The sequence below is a fragment of the Urocitellus parryii genome, chromosome 8 (assembly GCF_045843805.1).
Source record: "Urocitellus parryii isolate mUroPar1 chromosome 8, mUroPar1.hap1, whole genome shotgun sequence".
Taxonomy (NCBI): Eukaryota; Metazoa; Chordata; class Mammalia; order Rodentia; family Sciuridae; genus Urocitellus; species Urocitellus parryii.
Window position 1 is genome coordinate 35,420,441 of NC_135538.1, and position 25,415 is coordinate 35,445,855.

A 25,415-nucleotide genomic window follows, 5' to 3' on the forward strand; every position below is an offset into this window, starting at 1 on the left:
GAATAGAGATTTTGTGTTGACTCTAAATTATTCATCAGTCATAATTGTCATTCTGTGGTAAATACACGTTTCCTGTTTGGAATGAAGAGATGCATCCTGATCTCCTATTGAAACAAAGAGAACAGCACATGCAGTGTATTATAAAGGTTAAAAGAAGGTGGTACATACCCTTTGGGAGGATGGGGATAGTGAGTGACTTTTACTGGAGTCATTAACTCTTGTTAATTCATAAATAGCAACTTTTTGGAAATCTGAGATAGTTACTAACATCATGTCATGCTTAAACCCTTTAAAGAATACCAGTATTTATACCCATTTCCTGATTGAATGACAGTGGTAAAAAAATTATGGATCCACATAGACATTTTCCTTCTAATTTAGCAGCAAGAAAAATTTATCATAGATACTGCTTGCTAAGATGCTTTGGATTTATAGAAAGGTGAAGAACCTGTTTTTAAAGATTGGTTTTTGTTTGCAGAGACGAAATGGAGAAGATATACCTGTAGCCCAGACTAAGAACATCAATCACAGAAGATTTGCTGCTTCCTTTAGATTGCAAGAAGTGACAAAAACTGATCAGGATTTGTATCGCTGTGTGACTCAGTCAGAACGAGGTTCTGGTGTGTCCAATTTTGCTCAACTTATTGTGAGAGGTAAAATTGTTTTCACTTCATGAAATTTCATGTCTTTATTAGAAATAAAAACAACTCTGTACACATTTTGATTCATTTTAAACCACAGTGATTTTCATGGCAAGTCACTATAAAAATCATGTCGTTATAAAAGTTCAGATAATGTATTAAGTTACAATTAAGATGCTATTTGCAATGTTTGTCATGAAGTCTGCAAGTGTTTCTCATCAAAAGGGATTTGCTTTATAATGCTTTATTAGGACAAAACATTTTAAATATCTCACTCTGTATTACTATCATAAGTTCACATTTTAACGTTAGAACCATTTTTTTTTCTTGTTTAAATCCTTTCTGCTGATATTACTGCAATGAGTTGTTGTTTTTTGATGCCCTGTGGCAGTGAGGTCAAGGTCAAAGGTTCTATTCTGATATAGACCTGTAGAGTTTACTGGTATAAAACCCCAGTATTAAATATTTACTAATTATGTTCTCCTACTCAATCTTAAAAAATTAGAACTTATTACAGGAATGTGAAGGATTGGATATATCAGTATGTATCTGTAATGAATCCTACGAAATAATGCCAATATATAAAACATTACATTTAATCAAAATTTACTAAGTCCCTATTATTTCCCAGGCATTGTTCTACCCCAGAGGATATAATTGTAAATGAAAACAAAGTTCTACACTGGATTAACATTTTGTTACTTTTAGCTACCCTTTGTACAAAGATATTGAAAATGCCCTGTCAGATCGTGGCAAGTGTTATGAAGGAAAAGACACCAAGTGATGGAGATTGATATTTTAGTTACAGTGATTTAGAAGATGTCCTTGAGAAGGTGACAACTGAGCTGAAACCTTAAAAAAAAGAAGAAGAAGAAGAAGACTTCAGCTATATAAAAAATTTAGAGGAAAAGCAGCTTTGTTGAATAGGGTATCAAACATCAGTCACTATTGACACAAATGAAAATAATGATGCATTTCCTAAGTCTCTCCGTGGACAATTTTAAGAAATTATAATAAAACCATCTGAATTGGACTGAGATTTTTGTGTAGAATCTGGGAAGGCATTTGTGAATGAGTAGGATCTGAAGGCTGAGAGAAAGTTTCCCAGGTGAGGGGTATGGATATTGGGGCAGTGGTAAGACCCAGAAGCACCAAGGCCTAAATAGCCCAGCATATGACAAGGTCCAGGTGCTGGAATGAAATATATGCTATATATCCATATTCAAATTACTCTATTTTATAATACTTGACATAAAATGACTTTTACATGCATTATTTCATGATTTACTTGATTTTAATATTTAACCTTTGGTAATTATAGAAAGAAGGAAATTGAAATTCAGGTTTTTTGAGAGTTTGCCCAGAGCCACAAAAATCTAATAATCGATGCAGCCAGAATATACATCCATGTTTCTTATCTTCGAATGGCGAGCTCTTTCTTTTCCAAATCAGTGTTCTCTCATATTAACATTATCAAATAATCCTATTAGCCTCTTTATATACCTCTGTTTTGGGAACCATGAGAGCTCATTTTTTTTTAAATGTTTATAGGCTGAAAATTCTCTAATATCTCCATAGTCAGGTCATATCACCTGCACAAGTTCATAGAATTACAGCCTCATTTATTAAAGGACAAGAAAATACGATAATACTTGAATCTAAGGTTCAAACAGAGAAACCATTTATCTTGTGTTCATATATGAGTATATATTCACCTTTGTGGAATTTTGTTCCAGCTTTTCTAACTGAACCTAAATTTAACAGCTGAAGGTGTCCTTCAGGGTGATTATTGTGCTGTGGCTACAGAGATGAGGGTGTGTCACTGGATCACCATGCTTCCCTTATCCCCAAAGTGTTATATGAGCTCACCCAGCATGCAGCCATGAAGGAAATGCTGTCTTGACAGTGCATCTTGAGTGCTTTTAGATACTTTTGCATAATACCTGTAGTTACATATGTTATATTGTATTGTATTACATTACGTATAGTTAATACATAAGCTTTTTTTTAGGAAATAGAAGAGAGTATTGATGTTTTTAATTCAAATTTCCTCCTTATGTGTCCAAATCATTCTTTTGTGTGAACATTTTTGCCTTTTATATTTTAAAAGGGAATTATTTTGTCATTGTTAGAACTCTCTAGTTTATCTTTATTTGGGGGAGGCAGTATGGATTGTCAAACCCAGGGCTTCAAGGTGCTAAGCAGGTGCTCTACCAAACAGGTATCTCTCCAACACTCCTTGCTTATCTTAATTAGCAAGTAAGTTTTATCATTTTATTGAATGATAAATCGCTTTACCTAGAAACAACAAAATATTTCAATAAATTTTTTAAAAGGGTGATTCTTAAATGTCATCAAGAATTTTGTCCTCTTCTTCCTCTTTTTTTTTTTTAAAGAAAGTTCTTTTACTTACTATATATTTCAATTTAGAATTAATGTTAGAAAGGTTGGGTTAAAATATAATAGGGATTTGGATGTGTTATTCACAGTCTGCCTACATTGTGGAAATATATTTTGATAGTTTTGACAGTTTTATTTAGTTTTTTCAATAGAGTTTAGGGTCTATATCTAATATTTACAGGTGATACTTTGCTTTCTCTTTTATTTGAAATCCAATGTAGAGGAGGAATAAGCTTTCTTATTTGTCCAGATAACCACCAAATAAATATTGCTAACCAAAAGCATACCCTTGGGGGTTAGCTGTCCTGGTGTTGAAACAGTGCTGAGAATTAACTATGATGACAGGTCCTATCGCTCATTGGCACTTTTAAAGCTGACATCCTGTTACATGGATACAAAAGATGGTAATTTTAAAGGAAATTTTTGGGGCAGTGATATGAATACTCTTTAATAAGAGCTGGCATAGTATTGCCTGTTGTCAAAGATGACCCATGGGTAAGAGTTTATTAGTGCATTTTCTCTTAAACTGAAAGTGACAGGGTGTGCTTAAGGCTTTTTTTTGTTGCTGTTTGTTATAAATGAAAATTTCCCTGCAAAATTCTCATGCTGAAGAGTATCGATCTCTGTGTTCCCATAGCCACAGGAAGAACAAGAAAACACGGTGAGACAGAATTTACTTTGTCATACCTTAACGTTGCTTCCAGATCGTTCTGAGTAATGATAAAGTCTGAAGCTTGTGGGAGCCAATCTTTATTGACAAAGTTTTTATAGAGATGAGGTGAAGAACACACATTTTTGCTCAATGATTTCTCAAAATTGAAGTAGAGAGGATGTGAAATACATGGGGGGGCAGTGGTTTACCAGCTTCATACTGAAAACACTAAGTTTGTAGTCTAATTATTTTACTGATAGTTTTGCTCAATCTCTACTTGATTTATGATCTTTCTCTACTTGTCTATATCAATGACCCACTTACATCACTAACCAGCTGACCTACAATAAACTTCTATAAAGTTCTCTGCTAGAATAATTTCTATTCTGAATTGTTTGCTATATTGTTACATCAACCATTTTTACCTGTAAAAGTATAAACATTATCTGTAAAGAACATTTTTGATTCTTTAATTTGAAAAGTACAGCTTTTTGTGTATCATTGTTAATGGTTGATTATTACATTTTACTCTTCACTATTAGCCATTATCAAATGCTCTGGACACAAAAGTATTCAGTAGTATACTTATCTATCTCTAATTATGACAGTGACCTCTAGCTGCAAATTGGATTAGATATAAATCTGTCTACCCAATATTACTCAAAATAGATACCAAATTTACTTAGAGTTGTTTAAAATTGTAAGAAATTGAGTGATGTTGATACTGCCCTTTGTAAGACAATATAAGCCTGCTGAAAAACAAGAGTGTTTATTGACGTTTGTGATTAGGACATTCAGAAGTGATTTCAGGGTTGTTAGATTCAATCTTTCAGGATCTGTGTCTTTGAAGTTCTTCACATTGTAGCCAGTGATTCTGGATTCCTTCCTAAGCTAAGCTCATCCCATAGTCATAGCACAGAAATAGGTTTCATATTGTCTTGGGCTCATGCAGTTAGGGATAAAGAGGACTCTACTTTACATAACTATCCAGATAAAGAAAGGAAGAGGAAAAAAGGGAGGGAGTGAGTGAAGGAGGGAGAGATGGAGAAAGGAAAGAAGGAAAATTGTTGGAGAGAGAACTAGAATGTTCAGTAGAGTACTTTTGTACACAGGTGTCCAGAGTATTGGTATTGAGAGGTAGTTATTCATTTTATTTGGTGAGATAGTAACTGGACAAATGTTTCAAGAGAAGGAACAGCTCAATCTCAATAGACATACAGACTAGAATATGGTGACATTGGAGAAGGGTGTTATTCTGTGTCAAGCAACAGTATTGGTCATTAGGTTATTAGTGAGGTTGTTTGGTGTATGGGGCCTATCAATGAAATCACTTACTTGGTATGAATTAACCAGTACACTAGTAAAGAAAAAGAGAAGTCCAAACTGCCACAAGATTTCATGTGGATTTTTAAGACAGCTTTTGGTCTGATATTTTTGGGTTTTATTTTATCAGCACCTGACTGTCTAGTTCACCCTTTTTTTAATTTCAGCACCTAGTTCAATCTTTATATCAAGATAATCAATACTTTTCTCAAAATTAACAAATACAATTGTATAGTTGAAGGCAGAGTGATCATGCTGACCCTGGAAGATGTAGGGCACAGTCAATGAACCACATATCTTCCCCCAACCTATAGAGGGAGCCAAGTTTGCTGGTGCCAGATAGTTTTTAGTGTCTGACTCAATCTCTTTCCTTTCTCAAATGAAGTAGTAAGAGTGATTGTAAGTTGAGCATGAAATACTTTTCCCTTAAAAAATAATATTGGTTTGACCAGTATTCTAGTCTAGTAGTCTAGTCTTTCTGTACCTAGCAGTTAAAAGTCAAGTCTGAGTATTTCATTTTTATATAAGCAACCAAGACTTTTGGAAAGTGGAAAATATGACATACTTAACTAACACTTTCGATAGCTGATGTCTAAAGTCCATGGGATTTCTAGCTTTGGACCTTCAGCATTCTGTTTAATGCAGTTCAATATTGATTTTTAACTAGTTTTCATAGTAGAGCTGTCAGACTGAGGAATTCATATAAAGATTTTCTTTTCTTAATGGTGACTTGAAGATGGCTTTTTAATATTTTTTTTAATTGTAAAATCTAGTCAACTGGACAGGAGGTTTGAAATTATTTATGAAGAGTACAATTTTAACAACTATGTTTTATAAAATCTGAAATATAACAAAAGTCTTAGAACACATCAATGGACCACATACTAATTTTCCCCAGATCCCCTTCTATAGTTAGGAAAGCACATACAGTTAGTGGAAACTAAATGTCTTAAATTAGGAAGAGATTTCAAATGTCTCATATTTAAAAATTTTACTCTGCTACCCTTGAGTATGATAAAAGGAACATTTGGAATCTTCTCTCATTCATAATACCTACTTGTAATTCAGGTGATTCAGTGTTCAAGATGTCTGGTACATATTTAAATTCAAAATGAGCAAGAGAATACTAGATGTCCTTATTTCAGATGGTGTACTCTGGTACAACCTGAAACTGGATACTGATTGAATTGTTCACGTAATTAGTTTAGGAAAGCTTTTGCAAAGTTAAAAAAAAATAGAATTAATAATAGTACTCTGTTTCAATGTAATGGGGCCAAAATCTTAGATTTAATATTTACTAGAACTCAGTGTTGTTACCCAAACTTTTTTTTTTAAACCTATATCTGTAAGCTACCATTCTGGATATGTTTGTGTACTAATTTTCTTCTCCTATGAGTTTCCTTATAGGCAAGTCTATGAAAATGGTAGAGTGCAGTTCTTGTTTTCACCTGAGTGACTATTTTCGTTTCATTTACTTTCTCTAAGTTCATTTAAAAATATAAAAATGCAATGAGAGTCCTTTTTTAGGAGGATATTTGAGTATTTTCCATGGGTGATTCACATATGCAGTTCACAGAATGTTCAGCAGCAGGGGTGCTGGATACCACTTTTTAAGTGAATTTTATGCAGTTTGCTTTTATTGAACCATTCTTAAAAATTGCAAAGATCCAAGGAGGAAGCAGAATCATTTACATGCCAGATGATTATTTTTGTGAAAGGTGACTGAATTTGATGTCAGATTATCTGTAAAAGCTCTATGCTCTTCTTCTGTACCTTTCACATCTCTTTAGAGTTTGTGATAAATGTAATTTGGGTCCACTTCTACCAAGGGACTCCTATCTGCTTCATGGACAAATAATGTTATATTGTTTCCTGTTCACAGTTTTTCTTTCTCTTATCCCAAACCCAAAAGAAAGCTGTGAAGTCAGTTTGTACTACAATTTTTCAGTCTCTCTGGGTTCCTTTGCAACTTCATTGGAAAATCCTCTAGCAGTATGTGTTGAATACTTAAAGTGCTAAGAGGCACTGGAAAACACCAAAGAAACTTCGGGGTCTTAGCCCTTAATTCTGTTTAAAAATGTTGAATTACTATTTTGGTAGAATTTTGGCTTAGATTTTGATTGCATTTTTAATTTTAGAAGGGCAAAAAGGTTCCCTAACAAATCAAATATACTCAACCAAAGCAGCTATGTATGAAAACCTTTTATTTAATACTTAACATGGTAAATAGTGTTACTTTGCCAGTTTCTGATAGAATATTCACTGAATAGAAGCTATATAGTTGACAACATGAAACCAGGCAGTGATAGAGAGAGGTCATTCATCTTGTTTGGTTGTATAGCAAGTGAGGGTAGTGACTAAAGTGTCTTGGTGGGCTATTACTTCATTAGTGACAGTTCTTGAATCCCTCTTTCTTTCAACATAAAGGTAGTCAATAATAGCTGGGTTCCCTATAAGTGTACTGGCCTATGGGTGGGTTTTTGCTTAATTTTTCAGTTTTCATAAATTATTTCCCTAATAAATGTTTCCATCTTTTAAAAAGCTAGCCAATACACATCTGCTTACTACTAAAATGTAATCAGGAGCCTATTATTAAAAGCATTAACAAGAAAATACATGAAGAACAGTCATAATTTAGAAGTCCTACAAAGAAGGCAGAGAATAATATGTACTTGCATTTTTTGAATAAATCAGTCAAAGCCAACTTGTTCAAAACTTATCATACTACTATATAAACTCCTTTTCTTTCCTTCTGGGTTAAAATAAATGATGTTTTCTCCTTTACTAGAAAACATCTAGTCTCATAATAATTAAAAGCATGCATAAGATCAACAAACTTAAGTACAGATAAATATTTATGTTTTCTAAGACTTCAGCCTGGAATTTGTTTAGCATAATCATTTGATTCTAGAAAATAAGAAAAAATTTACCCTTTCAGTATTAAAAGAGGATTTTCAGGACAGAGAAATAGAGATGAAATACTTGGGTAAAATATATGGCAGTTTTTCTCACCATGTGAATCTACTACAGTTTCTTCTTCTGCAGCTTTATCTTAGCTCTGATGTTAGTTTTAAGAAATTTGTGCCCTATATATGTGTTTGTTCTCTTTTCTTACTATGGAAACAGGGTTATTTGTAAACTTTAGCATAGACTTTGGAAGATGACTTTCTTTTGCTCTCCAATTTCTGCCTTGTGAGCCTTAAACTAAGAAAATGTTTTGTTACTTCTTTGTCCTGTTACACAATTTGGAAGCAGATTTAGATGTGATGGTACAGAATCTGTGATTGTATTAAAACAAAGAAACAACAAATGAATAATTATCTATATGGTTGTTAGGGAGAAATTTAACCCACATTATTGTTTATATACTGGTAATTGTCATTGCCATTTTCTTTCAACTTTGTATATATATGGAGGATTCCATGGCTATTTCCACATTATCATGCTACTTCTTCCAATGATGTCCTTCACATTAGAGAAGAAAAATATACCACTGTCCCAGTCCTTTCCTGTTCACAAATACTCAAATGAATTGTCCCCTAACTATCATTCCAAATTTCTTTTCTAATACTTACATTCCTTAATCCATGTCAGGCATACCAACACTTCTAAGTTTACTCTTGCTTTACAATCTTTACATTTGCTATACTCCCTTCTTTTTTTCTCAACTATATGAATGCTTTCACATTTTTCTTTATTCTGGATGGTACTCGATTTTTTTTTCAAAATAGTGAAAAGCCAAATGGCAATTACTTTGCAATACAGAACTGAATTCATCAATTTTGTTTTAGAGAGTTTTTCTCTTTTCAAAGTTATTTAGCTGTTACGTTTTTAAAAGATTGTTATGCAATGTCTATTCTGATTAATATGTGTAGGACAAGACTGTGGTCTCAGAGTTTTTCATTGTTGGAAGTACAGTCTGTACAGTATACTAGTTGATTACTTCCTTCATTTATCTGTATTGTATTGCATGTGTTCTGGGTGTCTAGCCCTTTCCATTTTCCTCACTGCCACCACAATACCATCTTCTCTTTAGTATACATGTAAAAAGCAAAGGCTCTTTACTGGTCTCTCTCTAAGAGCAATTTACCTCCTTCAAATCAGTCTTCAGCAAGCAGCCAGAAAGGCCATATGGCAGAGAATAAGTCAGAACATACTCTCTGTGGCTCTGCTGGGTTCCTGCTTATGAACTGCATTCCAGATGTGTCATCACAATCTGAGGGCTCTGCTTGTTCCACTTGTGCTCGCCTTTTCACCCCTTGTGGGATTTTCTTTGCTCACCAAACTCTAGCAACACACGCTTTCTTTTACTCTCTTAATCTTCTCTGCTGCCTTAAGATCTTGGCTTTTTCTGCCTACAGTACTCGTTCAGCAATCCTTAATAAAGCAAAACAAAACAAGAAAGAAAATAACAACAAAGAAACTTGGATTCCTCTATTAGACTGATGAAACGAAGGACATTTCCGTTTTGCTTATTCACATCAGTGTCCCTTTAGCCAGTGCCATGATCAAAGTCCAGAAGACATAATGAAGTGTTTGCTATCAAAGAAACAAAAGCAAAGTTATAAATGTCATGTGAATGGCACGTATTTAATGTGTTGAGTGGAGTAGGGCAGCCTCATCACCACCTTTGATGCACTGAGGAGGAAGGGAAGTTTCATTTGACCTGTGGTGGATGCATAGGATCTGCACAATTGAAATAAGTTAAAATAAATAGTTGCACTGTTAACAGTTGAAAGAAGTAACAGACATTACAAGAAGAGAAAATGACATTGTTAAATACATGTCCTTCTAGACGAGTATTAAATATAGACTCTTATACTATGTTTTTCAGGGAACAAACATGAGATGAATCAGAAATTGTACTTTGCAAAGGAATTTGAATGCTAGTCTAAGACATATAGGTATATTGTGTCATTTGATTTGAGGACCTCTGAGGGAATTGGAGTTGGTTACACATGCACTTGTATCCACTTCAGAAAAACTGGGATGGGACATGATTTGGAGGAAGATTAATTTTTAAGGAGTAAGTTTAGTGGTCTCTATCAATCCTAAAAACTTGAAATGGTGAACAATCCTGGAGAAGGGGAGGTGCAGTAGAAAGAATTGGTCATGGGTGAGAGGTTATGGCAGAAATATTATTATGGATATTATGGAATGTCTGGAGGGAAGAAGTCAAAGGAGCTGTTGAGATTTTTAGCCTGGGATTCCGGGTGAAATATGATATTATGAATAATTGGAAGACTTATAAGAAGATAGATTAGAATTCCAATTGTAAAGACTCAGTTGGAGTGAGAAGATATCTAGTTTTCAAATCTTTAGGCATGAGGGTAACTTTTTTAAAAAAAATCACAGTGTATTAAATATGGATTCAGTGCAATATAAATTGATCATTCCTTACAAATTCTTTGTATTTTGTTAGCTTCCATTTCATAGCCTTTAGCCAATACTATCAGACATTTTCATGTTGCTTAGCTTAAGAGAAAAGCACATGTATTCAATTAAGTAGTATTTTAAAAAAAATCCTAACATAGTTAGACATAATGTGTTTTTTATGCTGATATTATCCACATATAAAAACATATGTAAGAAATACAATGTGTAAATGTTTTCCTTATGCTTCATGTGGATTTCTGGCTGTCAAGTGAAATATTTTTTCTTGTTTTTTATGAAACATTTTATAGAATAAAGCAAACTCTCTAAAGTCTTCACCACTTTCTCTGCTATTCAGAATTTGAATGCTCCTGATAACAATCCTCCTAGACCTGTCTTTTTCTTGCAGAAAATGTTTTAAAGGGTTGGGAGAAGGGGGGTTTTCTTTCTAAGACTATTGGCCAACAGCATTTCTCAATACTCAAAAGAATGCCACTCAATGCAGTAGGTGGTTTGAAATATTTACTTAAGGGTAGATAAAGAGTTCCCACCTGTCATAAATTTCCTATGTTAAAACTCCCACTGGGTTTGACATTTCTGTGTTTTGTGCAGGATTGCTAAAAAGTAGTTACCATGGCCAGAGTGGATGATGCATGGTAATGATGAAAAGTAGGGTGTTTGGAATTCAACATGGATGATAAAAATGCAAGATGTCAGAGAAGCCATATATTAAAGAGCATTTGAATTGGAAACTGAATCCCAACCTGCCACTGGGAACATTTTGATCATTTTGATTTATTAAACTTTTATACCAACATTCAGATGGAACTGAATTAAAACCTTTAGTCTTGGATAGTTTATGATACACTAACCCTTGTGTTACTCGTATCATTTTTGAAGGTTCTCTTTGCAATGAGTGAAGAGGAGAAGAATGAGTGAGGAACTTCTTTTTTAAGGCAATTTTCACGTATATTCTTGCATCTAAATTTAAGTTATTTTCCTTTGCATTGTTTTACAGATTAGCATTTTTTGCAGTTTCAACGTTTTAAGTATCTTAAAATTTTGATTTTTATCAAGCATATTTGAAATTCTGATTAATAATTTTCTCATTTGAATGTTGGCTTAATACACATGTCACATACTATATTTTCATTGAGGTATGTGTACTTGTGCACTGAAAGTTGTCTGAGTTTGACTGTGTTTCTGTTTCCCACTTTGATGAATAAATATTCAAAGCGAAATATGAATGCAATTCAGAAGCCCAACTTAGAAAAATGCATTTCCTATAACTATTGGAATTCTGTACATCAAGTCTTTTAAAAATCATCTTTCAGCATCAGCAGTCATGGGCAGTCTTTTCTGAACAGTGGCTTATGATAAAGAGAAATCAATTACTATTAGAGAGGCACTGTAGGTTAAAGGCATTACAGGTTCACACTTGGTTTTGCAGCCAGAAGAGGATACTTAACTGTGAATCAGGAATGATGCAAAAGATGGATGAGACAGAGTTCAAGGAGCAGTAATGTGAGGGTCCAGGGCTATCATTCCAAGCTGTCTTAGCAGTAATGATGGATGGTTTGGTGGCTAGAAGTAATAATACCAGATGATGAAAGAAAGATACATTTCAGCAACTAGAGCCACAGCATACCATCTACCTGTTGAAGATTTGGGGTGTAATGATTCCTGATTTGCAACCAAACAGGTTTGCTGCATTTAGCAACGCAGATTTTTGGCAGCTGTGAAAGAAGCAAGTAGCATATCAAACACTCCTGCACATTGTAAATTTAATTACCTCATATTTATGCATAGTAGTTGTTGACAGGAACTTGTAAGCTATGCTAATATGGTAGGTAATTTGTTACCTCCAGAAATCACTTTCCATGTGTCTTCTGATCATTATCATGAAACATGATAAATGATCTAGCCCATGAGGTATAAATGAAAATGAAATGGATAATTGGATTCTATGTCTAAATTGTGGCTGGAATAGTTGCAGCAATTATAATTGAATTTATCTCATAAAAATGCATTTGGCAATATATCAGTGACCTTTCATCATCTTGGAACCGACGGTGTTAGGCTAAACCTATTCTTACGATGCTTCAAATTCATCATAGTGTTACAGAGCTGGGACCTTCTGAGTAACGGAGGCAGCATGAATATCACCCCTTCAAACTGATTCTTGGGATAAAGTCAGAAAGATTTCGGACATGTCACTCAGAGTAACAGGAAAGAGTTGATTGAAAGGATTGGAAAAGGGTAAGGAGCTACTCTTAAGACAGATAGAGTGAATGCTCTCAGAGAGGACAGGAACAATGTGCCTCTCCTGTGCTCCAGCTTTATTGCAGCTTCCAGAGAGTCCCACCCACGTCCACCTTTTGATTTTGACTCACAGCAAGATGATACCAGACTGTCAAGTACCCACTGTAATGGCAACTCTAGGTCACCTTGACCCATGCTGACTGGTTCTAATTGGATTCTTAACCATACATTCTTACAGATTTTATGGTTAGGAGAAACTATCCTTATCTCTGAGTTTCAGGATCTGGTCACAAAACTTTCCCCCTTCAGGATAACTTGGGTTCCTCTTATTAACATTATTTTGGGCCTGCATTTCTCTGGCAGTTAATAGGTAGTTTTCTGAAGAATGTGACACATCATGTCTACTTAGGCCAGCAGTGCTGCAGGTAAATTGCTTTGGGGAAAAGAAAGAATATGGGGTCAGCTCAGTTAACCCATTTTGTAGAATTATTCTCTTAACTTCATGTTCCCAACATCTTCATCTGTCTGTCCCCTAACAATAGTATTTTAACAAAATATTCTCTAATATCTAAATTTTCTCTTGCCTTTTCCTCCTGTACGTATTTTAAACATATTGCTTATCTATGGTTGGTTTTATAAATTAATAATGATCATGTTATTTTTATATTGAAAATAAAGAGTTTTATTGTTACCAATGCTTGGATCAAATGGTGTAGAAATAGGGCCAGATACATTGAGATTGTTTTTGATGAATATCTTTCTCATTACCTCCTTGTATCTTTCTGCCGAGTAATCGACTTATATCTTCTTGGTGGATGTATGTGTTTACTTTGATTTTTACAAAAGAATGTTTCCTAAGTATCAATATAAAATAAATTAAATATCAGCCAATTTTACCTTTTCTCTATTTCTTCTCTTTAGTTCACTCTAAATAACAAAATTATTTTATTACAAACATGAAAAACTAATATATTCATTGGTTAGATTAATATTTTTGAGTAGCTACCATAGGTTAGTCATTGTGTTTGTTGGTAATGAAATGGATAAGATACACAATCTATAGGGTCTTAAGATTTCATCTGAGCTAGTCTTTAAATTATGGCATATTGTAATTTATTTTTTGTCCCTTATTCTATAATTCCTTTCCCTCATCTGACTTCTTTTCATGAGTGTCCAAGAAGTTCATAGACCTTCTGTTCACTAAATATTTATTCCCAAATGAAAAAAATACTATTTTAACTTCGATTTCTGATAATTCTCTGGGGATTAAAGTGCTATCTTGAAATGTGCCTTTTTTTTTTTAATGTGACATGTCAATAAGCAGGACATGTCCCTAGAGACTTCTTTTTCCCTTCTTGACTTTTTTATTTGAATGTCTGTTTTCAACAACTATTAGCAGTTAAGATAGTGTAGCTCCAAATGAAAAGCTTATTTCAGTAACTTAATTTATATAATGGGAGATAATGATCAGAGTCTAATGATTTATTCTTCTTTCTAGTTAGTGTACATTTCACGAAACAGAGTCTAAGTGTTTAGTGTAAGTTGTAAGAAGAAGCACCTATTAATATTACATACCCAATGTGCCAAGTGCAGTGACAGAGGTTTTATGTCTATATTTACATCTATATATCTTATCTAGTTTAACAAATATTAATTTCTGTTTTTCCCCCACAGGGAACATAGGTCTTAAAAGGTGCTTTTACTTTTCAGTTTCTTCATGGCTATCCAAGAACTAACTAAACTTATATAGTGGTATTAAGAAAAATGCCACTAGAGGTGCAGATTTAAATAAACGTGAATACGTATCAGAGGTGTGAGATTTTACCCTTAAATTTCAATGATGCTAAATATGAGGTTACTATGATTATCATCTTATAACTTTAGAGATTATGTATTTATTTTAAATTACTTGGATATTATTTTTAACTCTGTCTTGCCCTGACAAGTGGCATTATAATTAAAACCTACCATTTTTTTAGTCCTGTTCTCTGTAGAGGACCAAGAGATAGATGACCCTTTGTAAATAAAGTTTAGAGCAGTTAAAAAATGATATTTGACTTCATACATGTTTTTCCCCATATTCTGATGAACTGACATAAACATGTGCATATACACCCATGCTGACTCATGTACATTGATGAGCTCATGCAACCAATATCTCATCATGCCCTGGAGGGCTTTGCTAGAAGTTAGGTAGAAGCTGGCACAAGAATAGTCTATTAAAAGCTAATAAATTAATCTGTTATTCCTCCTGATGAAATTCTTTGACTTCAGAGCTCCCCAGATTGGAAAGAAAAAAATCATCAGAATTTAATAACTTATTCTCTTTCTGAAATTACAGTGCCTTGTAAGCAACGAATGCCCATCAGCACTTATTCTAATTTCATATGAATACTAAAATCACCCACCTGAGTGGCACTCAGCAAGGTGGTTTTTTCTATGGCCCAGTCATCTTTGACTAAATCAGATGAAAATCTTTGACTTTTGTTTTTCTAAGAGATTGTTGCCTCTATTTTTATTTCCAGAATGGTAAAATAGCATTAGAAACCTCAGGATGAGATTCCACCTGAACATAACAGTCTTCTGGTGGTAGGGGTCTAAGTGGGTTTTCAGAGGAGTTTAAGACTCGTTTATTTATTGTTGAAGAATAGTATAGGCATATAGAAAAGTATTTATTAAACACACACGCATACTTGATGGATAGTACTAATTCTCTCAAAATTTTTCTTACTCCATTATGATTAATACTCTGCCACCCCAGGTGACCATTGTAAAACAGCAATGAGTAACTTAGGCCAATATAATCCTACATAGCTCATATTTATTCATTTAACTTTTCTTATTCAGAATTAAGTTTTTAAAATTTATTCATATTGTTGCCGATAGTGTATGGAATTGCCAGGTCATAAGGATGCTTATGGGTAGTTTTACTAGCTAATGACAATACATTTTCTCAATTTGTTGTGTCAGTTTATACTCTAACTTGAACATGAAAGGTCTTATTGTTATGTGTCCTTACCAATACTTGATATGGTCCTACCTTCCATTTTTAATTAGCTTAGGTTAATTTTTTCATTTGTCCATAAGTTTCCCCTCTTAGCAAACACTGGTTCTAATATGTCAAGCATTTGAAGATATAAACTCAAATGTAAATAATTTAAAATCCAAGCCTTCAAAGAGCTTAATGTGGTCAAGAGAGACATAATATATAGATAAGCCTCCTCTTAAGAAATACTGCATTTATTGCAGCCTGGAGAGGAAGTGTTTTCAGGGGCAATAATGACAATGCTGAGGTTTGAAGATGGGTGATTTTACTCAGTGTATAAATGAGAAAATACCATTCTAGTCAGTATGTGAAAGGTAAAGATGGGCTGATTTTACAAGAAGTTATTTCTTGGCAAAATACCAGTTGCTAAACGTGAACATGTAATTGGAAATCAGAGTGGCAAGACATGGAGTTGGACAGGTCAGCAGGGACAGATCATGAAAGGGCAGTGTATTTTTCAAACAATACATCTTAACTGGACTTTCTGGCATATGCCTTTAATTCTAGTGGCTTGGGAGGCTGAGGCAGGACAATCACAAGATCAAAGCCAGATTCAGCAACTTAGCGAGGCCCTAAGCAACTCAATGAGACTCTCTCAAAATTTAAGTAATTTTTAAAAAGGCTGGGGATATGACTCAATGGGTAAGCAGTCCTGAGTTCAATTCCTAGTTACCTTCCACCCCCCCCAAAAAAAATTAGATATTTTCTTGAAGATTATCATCACCTGTCTTAATAAGACATACTACTCCATTTTTCCAGTCCTGTACAGTAAAATATGGTGAGGGAAAAAAAAAAAAAAGAACCTTGGTGGCATAAGACTAGCCATTGTATAATGTTTACTGTTCCTGTGGGCCAAAAAATTTGGAAAGTCGTGGTGGTAGTGATGATTTTCCTGGGTCTTCTGATATTTGGATCTTTGGCTGAGAAGTCCCAAAATGAATAAATGAAGGCTATTCAAACTCCTAGAGGCTAGAATTGTTAATACTTCATCCACATGTCTGGCACTTAAGCTGGAATAACTTCTCCAGCAAATGGTAGTTTTTATGTGGTGTTTCAGGGCTCCAAGAACAAAGGTTTCAGTTTTTATTGAACAATGGAGGCATATGTGGCTCCTCAGGACCTAGCCTGAGAAGTTTCATTCCATCTCCTTCCTTTGTGTTCTGTTCCTTGAACCAGGTATGAAGTCCCTTAGATTGAAGAGGATAGCGCATGGGCCCATCCTCTTAATGGGAGAGCTAGAAAAGATCCATGTCCATGTTTTCAGATCACTATGGTGATTTTTGTATTTTGTGCCACTGTTTCATTTTTTATGTTATCTATAGTATTGTGATAGTCACAAAAACTATCTTGTATTTTTTTTTTCCTGGCCATTCTGTTCATAATTTGAATATCTCCTAGCTGAAACCATGATTGGATGGCACAGTCTTGGGCATTGACCTCATTTTCACCACATAAATTGACATGTGCCTTTAAAGGAGGAAAATATTTACAATGAGTAGATTTTTTATCCCCTTAACATGATTTGCATGTATATATTAATATAAAATAACCTTTAAAAGAAGATTAAAAATATTCATACACCAATTAGTGCCTTTAGTTTTTGAACACACCATTGTATTGTACAGGAATGGTATATCTGGTATACTTTTGTGATTAATTCCAAAACTGACTGTCTTGACATTTGCTCAATGTCAGACTCTTACTTTAAAACCTAATCCTAGACATAGGCATATACATTTTAAATATAAGGATATGACTTTGGAGTAGAAAATGGTACCCTTCAGTTACAATATAAAGATCTCTCAACCATCATATTATATTAGTCTGTCACTGTACAAAAACACATGCCAAAGGAATATACTTTCCTCTCCTCTTTATACTGTTTAAAGTAGTAGGCTTACTGCCTCAGTTCTTTGTTCATCTTATGGCTGCTCTTTGAGGTACCATTTATAAGAATCTTCAGTGTTCATGAAAATATTAGCACATATTATTTGTTATCATACTTTCCCCTAGCAAATTTCCAGTTGATGTGGGTAAAGTTGGAAAATTATGGGAAATTTGAAGTTCACAGTAAAGAGCATATGAATAGTCTGGGTTACCAGCTATTTCAAACCCTAGTTTTTAAAAAGGTATGATATTTATCAAAGTAGATGAAGGAGGTTTCTTGTCATTTAGGAGTGGTAGCTATGGAGGAAAAGCCCAGACATTTGCTATCAAATTGAATGACCTGGGATCTAGAAAACCCTTTATTTAAGTATACTAGAAACCCTCCATTTCTGTATACTAATGAATCACAGAAGTAGGACTCTGTTCCAATATTTTATGTTTTAGATGATATTACTTATTTTGATATTCTAAATGTCTAGATGCCTCATTATGGTGTGGAAATGGAAGTGTTTGAAGGTATTGAAATTAAAAGTTTTTGTGTGTGTTTTTGCTCTCTCAGCAGTCATATACTGATTTAATTTTTTTTCACACAGATAGCTGTGTATGTGATTAAGTACCTTAAAATATCATTAATATAAAAATGTTATTTTATCAAATATTCCCTAATTATTCCTATGTACCTCCTATTTCCATCTGATTATAAAGCTGGATGTGGTTATTTTAACTTTGATTGTACTCAGAATATTGTATGTAGACAGATATTTTGACCTCAAAAGGAATATTAATAGAACTAGATGATTGTGTAGTCAGTTTTAATGAATTACCTGTGACTGAGTACTTAAAGAACAAGAGAGGTTTGTTTAGCTTCCATTTGGGACTGAAAGTCCCAAAAGTAGGCTAATAGCCCTGGCAAGATCCCCTGTCTGTATCAAGTCATGGTAGATGAAATTGTAGGAGTTTTTCATGTGAGAGGGGAGAGATCACATGGTCAGACAGAAAGCCAGAGCTGAGAGAGGGGCCAGTCTTGGCTCTTTATGGCAACACTTGTGAGAATTAACTCAAGACCCCAGGAAAACTATCTTCACCTGTTCAGAGGACAATGCCCTAATGACTTTAAAATCTCCTGATTGGTCAAACCTCTTAAGAGGTCCTACTCCCTCCATGACATTGTCACACTGAGACCACATTTCCAATGTATGAATCCTTAGGGGATGAGCTATGTCTAAACCTTCGCAATGATTAACATGATCATTCAGAAGTCCTATTACTATGGCAACAACCAGGAAGGCTCTGTTTTTGTGACATTGTCCTTTGTTTCCATCATTATGCCTGTGTAAGCTCAATTTAACCACACAAAACCTGATTTTCTTAGTTCAGAAGCACAAGTAGAAGCACACAGGAGTCTGTTCTCTGGTCTCCATTCAAATTTCATGACTCTTAAAGCAATTATCTGGAATCAGCTACATGTCCTGAACTTGTATCTCATTAAAAGTCCTCTGTGTCCTGATTTAATCCAGAATATTTCAACCAATAAGACACCTGGGTGTTTTAGCTTTTTTGAATCCCCAAATTGAAGAAATGTTGTACGACTGCTATTTATATCATATGGTATGGGGAATGCATATACACTGGTTTGTCTATGCCTGTGTCACATTTTTCTTCTATGAAGATTTTTTAAGTCTCTGATGATTTATGTTTTTTGAACTGAAAAGAAAAGTAAAATGATAAATGCTCTAGAGTTAGTAGTATTCACATAAAGTTCATTATGTATACAATGAGTGACATGTTCTTCAGATGGTTTTACGACATCATCAAAGTTTCATTTCCTTTATAAAAAACAAATATTTTATTTGTTGCATAAATGGATATGTCAGTGCCCCCAACTCCCCACCTCCACTCCCAGTGGTTACTCTGTACCCTCCAGAGTCATTAAGAAATAAAAGCTAAAGTTTCCACTGATTAACTTAGAGTCAATAATATTGCAGTTTACCTGCCTGGAAATCAGGGTCACTAGTGGAGGTAGTAAATAGAGGCTCCTGCTTCCGTGGCCAGACTGTCATTACAGCAAAATAATGGCCATCTGTTTGTAGCTTCATATACATAAAACCCCATGTAATATTTTAAGTGGACTTGGAATGTCACTTATTTATAAAGAACATATGCTTATTATGTATTATACTACCAACCACCACAATTGAGTGTTAAGACCCAGGGAACAAGCAGGCAAACTTATGTGTCTTTGAATATAATTAAGTGTGGGGAAATACTTTTAATTGTACAGTTTTTAAATTTCTGTAAATTTTGAATTTAGTCCCATCAAGTTATTCAAAGTATTTATTTTAAATATGTGGAAGATATAAAATATTTTAAATATTTTTCTTTATTATTCAGAAATATTACATATGCATGTATAAATGTTTATATATAAAGACATCATAATGTTATTGTAGACACTTTTAATTGATCTCTCTCTCTCTTTTCTACTGTATTCAGGCATTTTGTCTCAATATGCACTATCATAAAATGAATATGAATGGTATTGTACTCTAAATTCCTTTGCCAATTATCTAGAATGCATAAAGACCTGCGTCATACAAGCTAGGTGTCTTTAAATATTCCCGGGACATGCATTGTTATTGCCAAACACAGTTCTCCTGCTTTGTCTCGGCATGTATATTCCTCCTTTATCCAACCATGTATATTTTTTATTCTTCTACCTCATAAATGTGACTGATAAAACAGTGATGTGAGTGCCTGTTTATGACTCTAGACTTCAGGGAACTAAACAGAGTTGAAGGGCTTTCCTAGTTTTACTACTGAGTTGATTGTTATTCTAAGAATAACACCTGGATGTTCTTTCTCTTAAATGTTATGAACAGTTTGAGCTCTGACAAAGCTTAAATGGGGGATTAAATGACCATAAGAGAAACCTTCTGTATTTATGAGGTTATGACTCATGCAAAAGGATCCATAAATTTCATTATAACATATGTGACTTGTTGTCTTGTGGATTGTAATAGAGAGGCTGTTGTAACGTTGTTAAATTATTACAATAACCCATGATTCTGAATCAATTATTACTAAGAGATTAATAAGGAAGAGTAGGTTTTGAACAAAATGAGATGCAAATCCATATTACGTTGTAGTTTGATTTTGTGTACTACAAAGCAAATAAATTTTACTTCTCAAAAATCCCTTTATCTTTTCATATACTCTAAATGTAATCCTCAACTTGTTTTCAGTTTCTGCTGACAGATCAAAAACAGAGTTCTGTCCGTGTCTTTTTATTTGAAGCATGTAATAAAGTTATTGCAGCAATGTTTTCAAATCAAGGTGAATAAAATGCCATGGTAATGCATAGGATATAAAACTCAGAATGTAAAATTTGCAGTTTCAATGATGAACTGATTCTTCTTATTTCAACACTTTGGGCAGCAGGAAAAAGCCATGTCACCGAGTTTAAGTAGACTAATCCTACAGATCTTGAAGTTTAAAAAATGAATAGGTATCAGATATTGACTTGAGATACAAAATTGTTGTTCCATATGAAGAGTGGCATATTTAGCTTCAGAATTTTCTCCTACCCTGAACTGCATTTTTGGTCAAAAAATATCACATGTATATTTTCTGATGCTTGTAGAATGATATGTTCTTATATCATTCCTGATTTATAATTTATATTTAAACTACTTAAAATATATAAGGGGGGAACTTTTTCAATGAAAATATTCTTCTACAAAATTTTTTAATTGATCTGATTTGACCAAAATCAAAAAAGAATTATTGCTAGGTTTGTAGTTGTGCTCCCCCCCACCCTTTTAATAAGCTGGATAAATCATCTGATGCCACTTGGTCACTAAGCAATTGCTTAGAAAGTGTTCTTTTGTTCCAGTCAACTAACTCCTTTAATTAAATAGTAACATTTTGTAGGTGTTGTGTATCAATGTCAGAGCAATTGGCTGGCTACATGGTTCACAAAAGGAGGTAGTAAATCTCACTTTTGAGGACTTGATTTCAGCATCTAAAAGTAAATTTAATAAATAAAAAAAGTATGCAAATATCCCCATCTTCAGATGAAGATTGTTGTGCCGAAATTGTGTATATTTTCTTGTACTGACTACAAAAAGTTTAGGTACCTGTACTTATTATGGCATGTGTAACTTATTTTTAAGGCATTGTTGAGCCAGCCATTTATTCTATTATAATAACATTAAATTTTTTCAGGCAATGCAAGAACCACTGTGACTATAACTATGAGAAAGTTTTATGGGCACATTATAAATTTTATTGGATCACAGGAATAAAAGAAAAAAGCAATTCATTCATGGTCTCATAGTCCCCCAATAACAAGCAGGTATTAGCTTTTCTGCTACATTTTCTAAACCTAAAAGTTTTCTTCTGGTAGTGATTTCCCCCTCCTCCACCAACAATTGAATATGCTTTTCACTTTTTAAAATGAAAAATAATAATTTTTACAGTGTGCATTCTTAAGGCTTGTGGGAATTCTATTGAATAGATGCATTATAATTAGCTATTGTTGAATATTTTGATTAATCTTTTTGGGTCTCTTAAATTAGTTCCTTATAACAAATTCCCAAAAGAAGAATAACTTTGATTTAAAAACACATTTTTATTTCCTGATATATATTGATGAAATGTTTTCCAAAAACATCAGTTTGCTTGACTTTGAGGAGCTATGTACTGGAGTGCTCATTTACCAATGCCTGTTGGTACTAGTCAAGCCTGTTTGGATAAATGAGCACTTCATTTAAATGAGAGCTTGTGATCTCTTTCTTCAACCTTAGCTCTATCCTGCTTACGGAGGAACTAAAAGTGATGGAATTTTAGGTACACATAAACATTGTACTGTTTTCTTACCAACTTACCTACTGGCATCTGAAACCATGAAACTTGATGGTTTCTCAGAAGTTATTTGTGTTTGGAATCTTATGAGTATATGCAGTGGAGCACAGTTTACATACATTCTTTGCACAATTCAGCATAACTATATGCTAACATTCATCTAATTTTCATAGGATGATAATAAATTGTAATTGTTCTCCTTGATTAATATCATACTTAGTGTATTGCCAGCATAGTGGCCTCAGGTGTGTCAACATCTTGATTTTTGTTATGTCTTTTGTCCACCAGTGCAAGATTTTGAGCCATGTAAATGTATAATTTGAGAATGTATCCATCAGTTGGCTTGATAGATTTTTTAAAAAAGGGATTGACATGATGTCAATATTACAAATATGTGATTATGATAACAGTAATTTATAAGAAAGAAAATTTGTAGACATTTCTGGTTATATCATTGTATGAGTAAAAATTATGAGATAGTAGCCAGAAAAATGGATAGGTTAGTATTTGATTGCCTAAGGAATTTTTAGGACTGAAAGTGTTAAGTATCAGAAGAATAACAGTGTGAAAATCATGAAAGAACTTCAGAACATCACTCTCTTCATAAATATTTCTAGGTTATAGTTCATAAACTGGGGTACAGTAGAAACCTTGATAAATAAATCTGAAAGTTTTCAGATATGTATTTTATATTTTAACATCTAAGCAAAAATAAAGCAAATTATGTTGTCATATAGTAAATGCCCAAAGAAAATGTTTCTATTTATGAAAAACTTGCTTTGATTTTTGTTTTTTGGGGCAAAGATTATTTATCTATTCATTAGTGATATTATTTCAAATTTTTCAAAGCACTCAAGTACCATTAAATAATGCTATTATTCTATTTAGGATAATTTAAAAATTATTATAGGGGAGCTTAGGAACACCTGCATTATGTCACATTTCTTTCTTTTAGCTTCTTAATGTTCCTTTGCCTTTACTTGAAAACCCAGTAGGTGGTGAATAAACATAAACAGTGAATTTATTGTTTAACAGAAAACACAACTAGATAAAAATTCCATAAAGAGGGTAATAAGAAATAGAATAATCCAACTCGTAGTGATATATTCTCTTAAACAAGTAGTAATAAATAAGAAGACATCTGTCTTTATCAAAAATATTCTAATGTGGGTTTTGCAGGAATTTATATTTGGCAAGGAAGCACTAACTTGCATTCATTTTCAAGGTCATCATCTCTATTCTCATTTCTTTTCACAACAAATAAATTGTAAATACAAAAAGAATAACAGATATATTTTTAAGCTCTTTCATATTTTTTTTCACTGCTCTGAACCAAACTTTCTCTGATGAAGTTTTTCCCTACTCATAAGTTTCCCACAAAGTAGGAAAAAGAATGAGCTATTTCCTTAAAGGAATGATGAAATCACAGTCCACAACGTGCTATACTGAAAATTGTCTCCCAAATATATCAGTTTCTAATCCACAGAACCTGGCAATATTATCTTATATGTTAAAATAATTTTTGCAGATGTTAGTATATTAAGGATTTGGAATGGTGAGTATGTTCTGAATTATCTATGCAGGCCCTAAATGTGGGAGATGGAGGGAGGTTTGCCTATAGACAGCAGAGGAGGAGGTGTGTGAGCACCAAGGCAGAGATGGGAGGGATTCCATTGTAAAACAAAGAATACTAGCAGTCACCAGAAGTTAGGAGAAGAATGAAATTGATATTTACCTGGAGCACTGAGGGACAGTACGGCCTATTAACACTGGATTTCTATCCAGTGATATTGATTTCCAATTTCTAGCTTCAAGAATAAATTTTTGTTCTTATAGTCACCAGGTTGTGGTAATTTGTAAGATCTTTGTCTCCTTCTATACTGGGAGGGTTAATCCTGGGAAACTTTTATGTCTTGGCCTTATTGACAACCAAATAAAACAGGAAGAAGGTAGTATTGAGAGGCATTCAGTTTATCTGTCTGGGATGATGGTGATAGAAGAGTTATTTGCCTTGACATTTACTTTGTTACTGACATTTTCTGACTTCCTGGCTTCTATTACTGATTTTGCATTTTATTGATTAACTGAATTTTGATAAGTGACATGTTTATAAAATACCATTATAATCGGAATAATTGGATGAGAATATACTTTCATAATGGTTTCCTTGATTTTAAGACACATTTAAAAATTGAAATATAAAAACAAATAAAGCAAGCTGAATACATAATTGGGATTTTATAATAGGTTAGCTCTAGAATAATGGATGTAAATCATTAATTGAAAGTTAATTGGTAACATTGGAAAAGTTTATCTTGTATTTTTGGATTGCATGCTTCAGTTGATACCTAGTGTACAACTGGGATTTATTTGCACCACACCTCTGAGTCTGATAGTGTATTAAGTTATGAAGAATATTAATATTGCTGCAGAACAATTACTTGTTCATTTGCTAACTGATTAAAATTCATGCATAATTTATTGAAATGAATAGAGATTTTATAAATAAATCTCCTTGTTCTCCAGGGTCTAAAAACAAAATACACATGCTAATATAAGTCTACTTTTTACCTCCAACGTAAAAAATTTAATGTTTTGTGGTATATTAGTCTCATTAATGTAAGTTTCACTTCTTATAATCATGATGGTAATCAATGCATATGCTTATATTCCTCTTTTAATATTGCCACAGTACCAGATTTGAGCTGTTGCTTTGATTATTAAACCAATCTTGTGCTTGATCCTAGCACATGGGATAGAAAACTGAACAGAGTGAACTACTGCCTTTCTTCAGAACACAATCCTGACTACATCAACCTTACTTGTTTTATTTATACATAATACTAGTGTTGGATATTAATTTCTGGTTTAAAATTTATCTATGCTCTGATTTTAAAAAAAAGAATATAGTATCACAAATATTTTAAAATGTCATCTCTAAAAATTTTTCTAAGAATGCCTAGTTCAT

At 33.5% G+C, this 25,415-nt stretch overlaps 1 protein-coding gene across 8 annotated transcripts in view; it reads left to right on the forward strand.

Annotated features, from left to right (window-relative positions):
• Ptprk (protein tyrosine phosphatase receptor type K) overlaps positions 1–25,415 on the forward strand; it is a 527,087-nt gene that overhangs the window by 274,328 nt on the left and 227,344 nt on the right. For all 8 annotated transcript variants that reach the window (XM_026380467.2, XM_026380483.2, XM_026380491.2 and 5 more), the window contains exon 6: positions 479–653. In XM_026380467.2, coding sequence (XP_026236252.2) covers positions 479–653 — 175 coding nt within the window. The remainder of the gene's footprint in view (positions 1–478; positions 654–25,415) is intronic.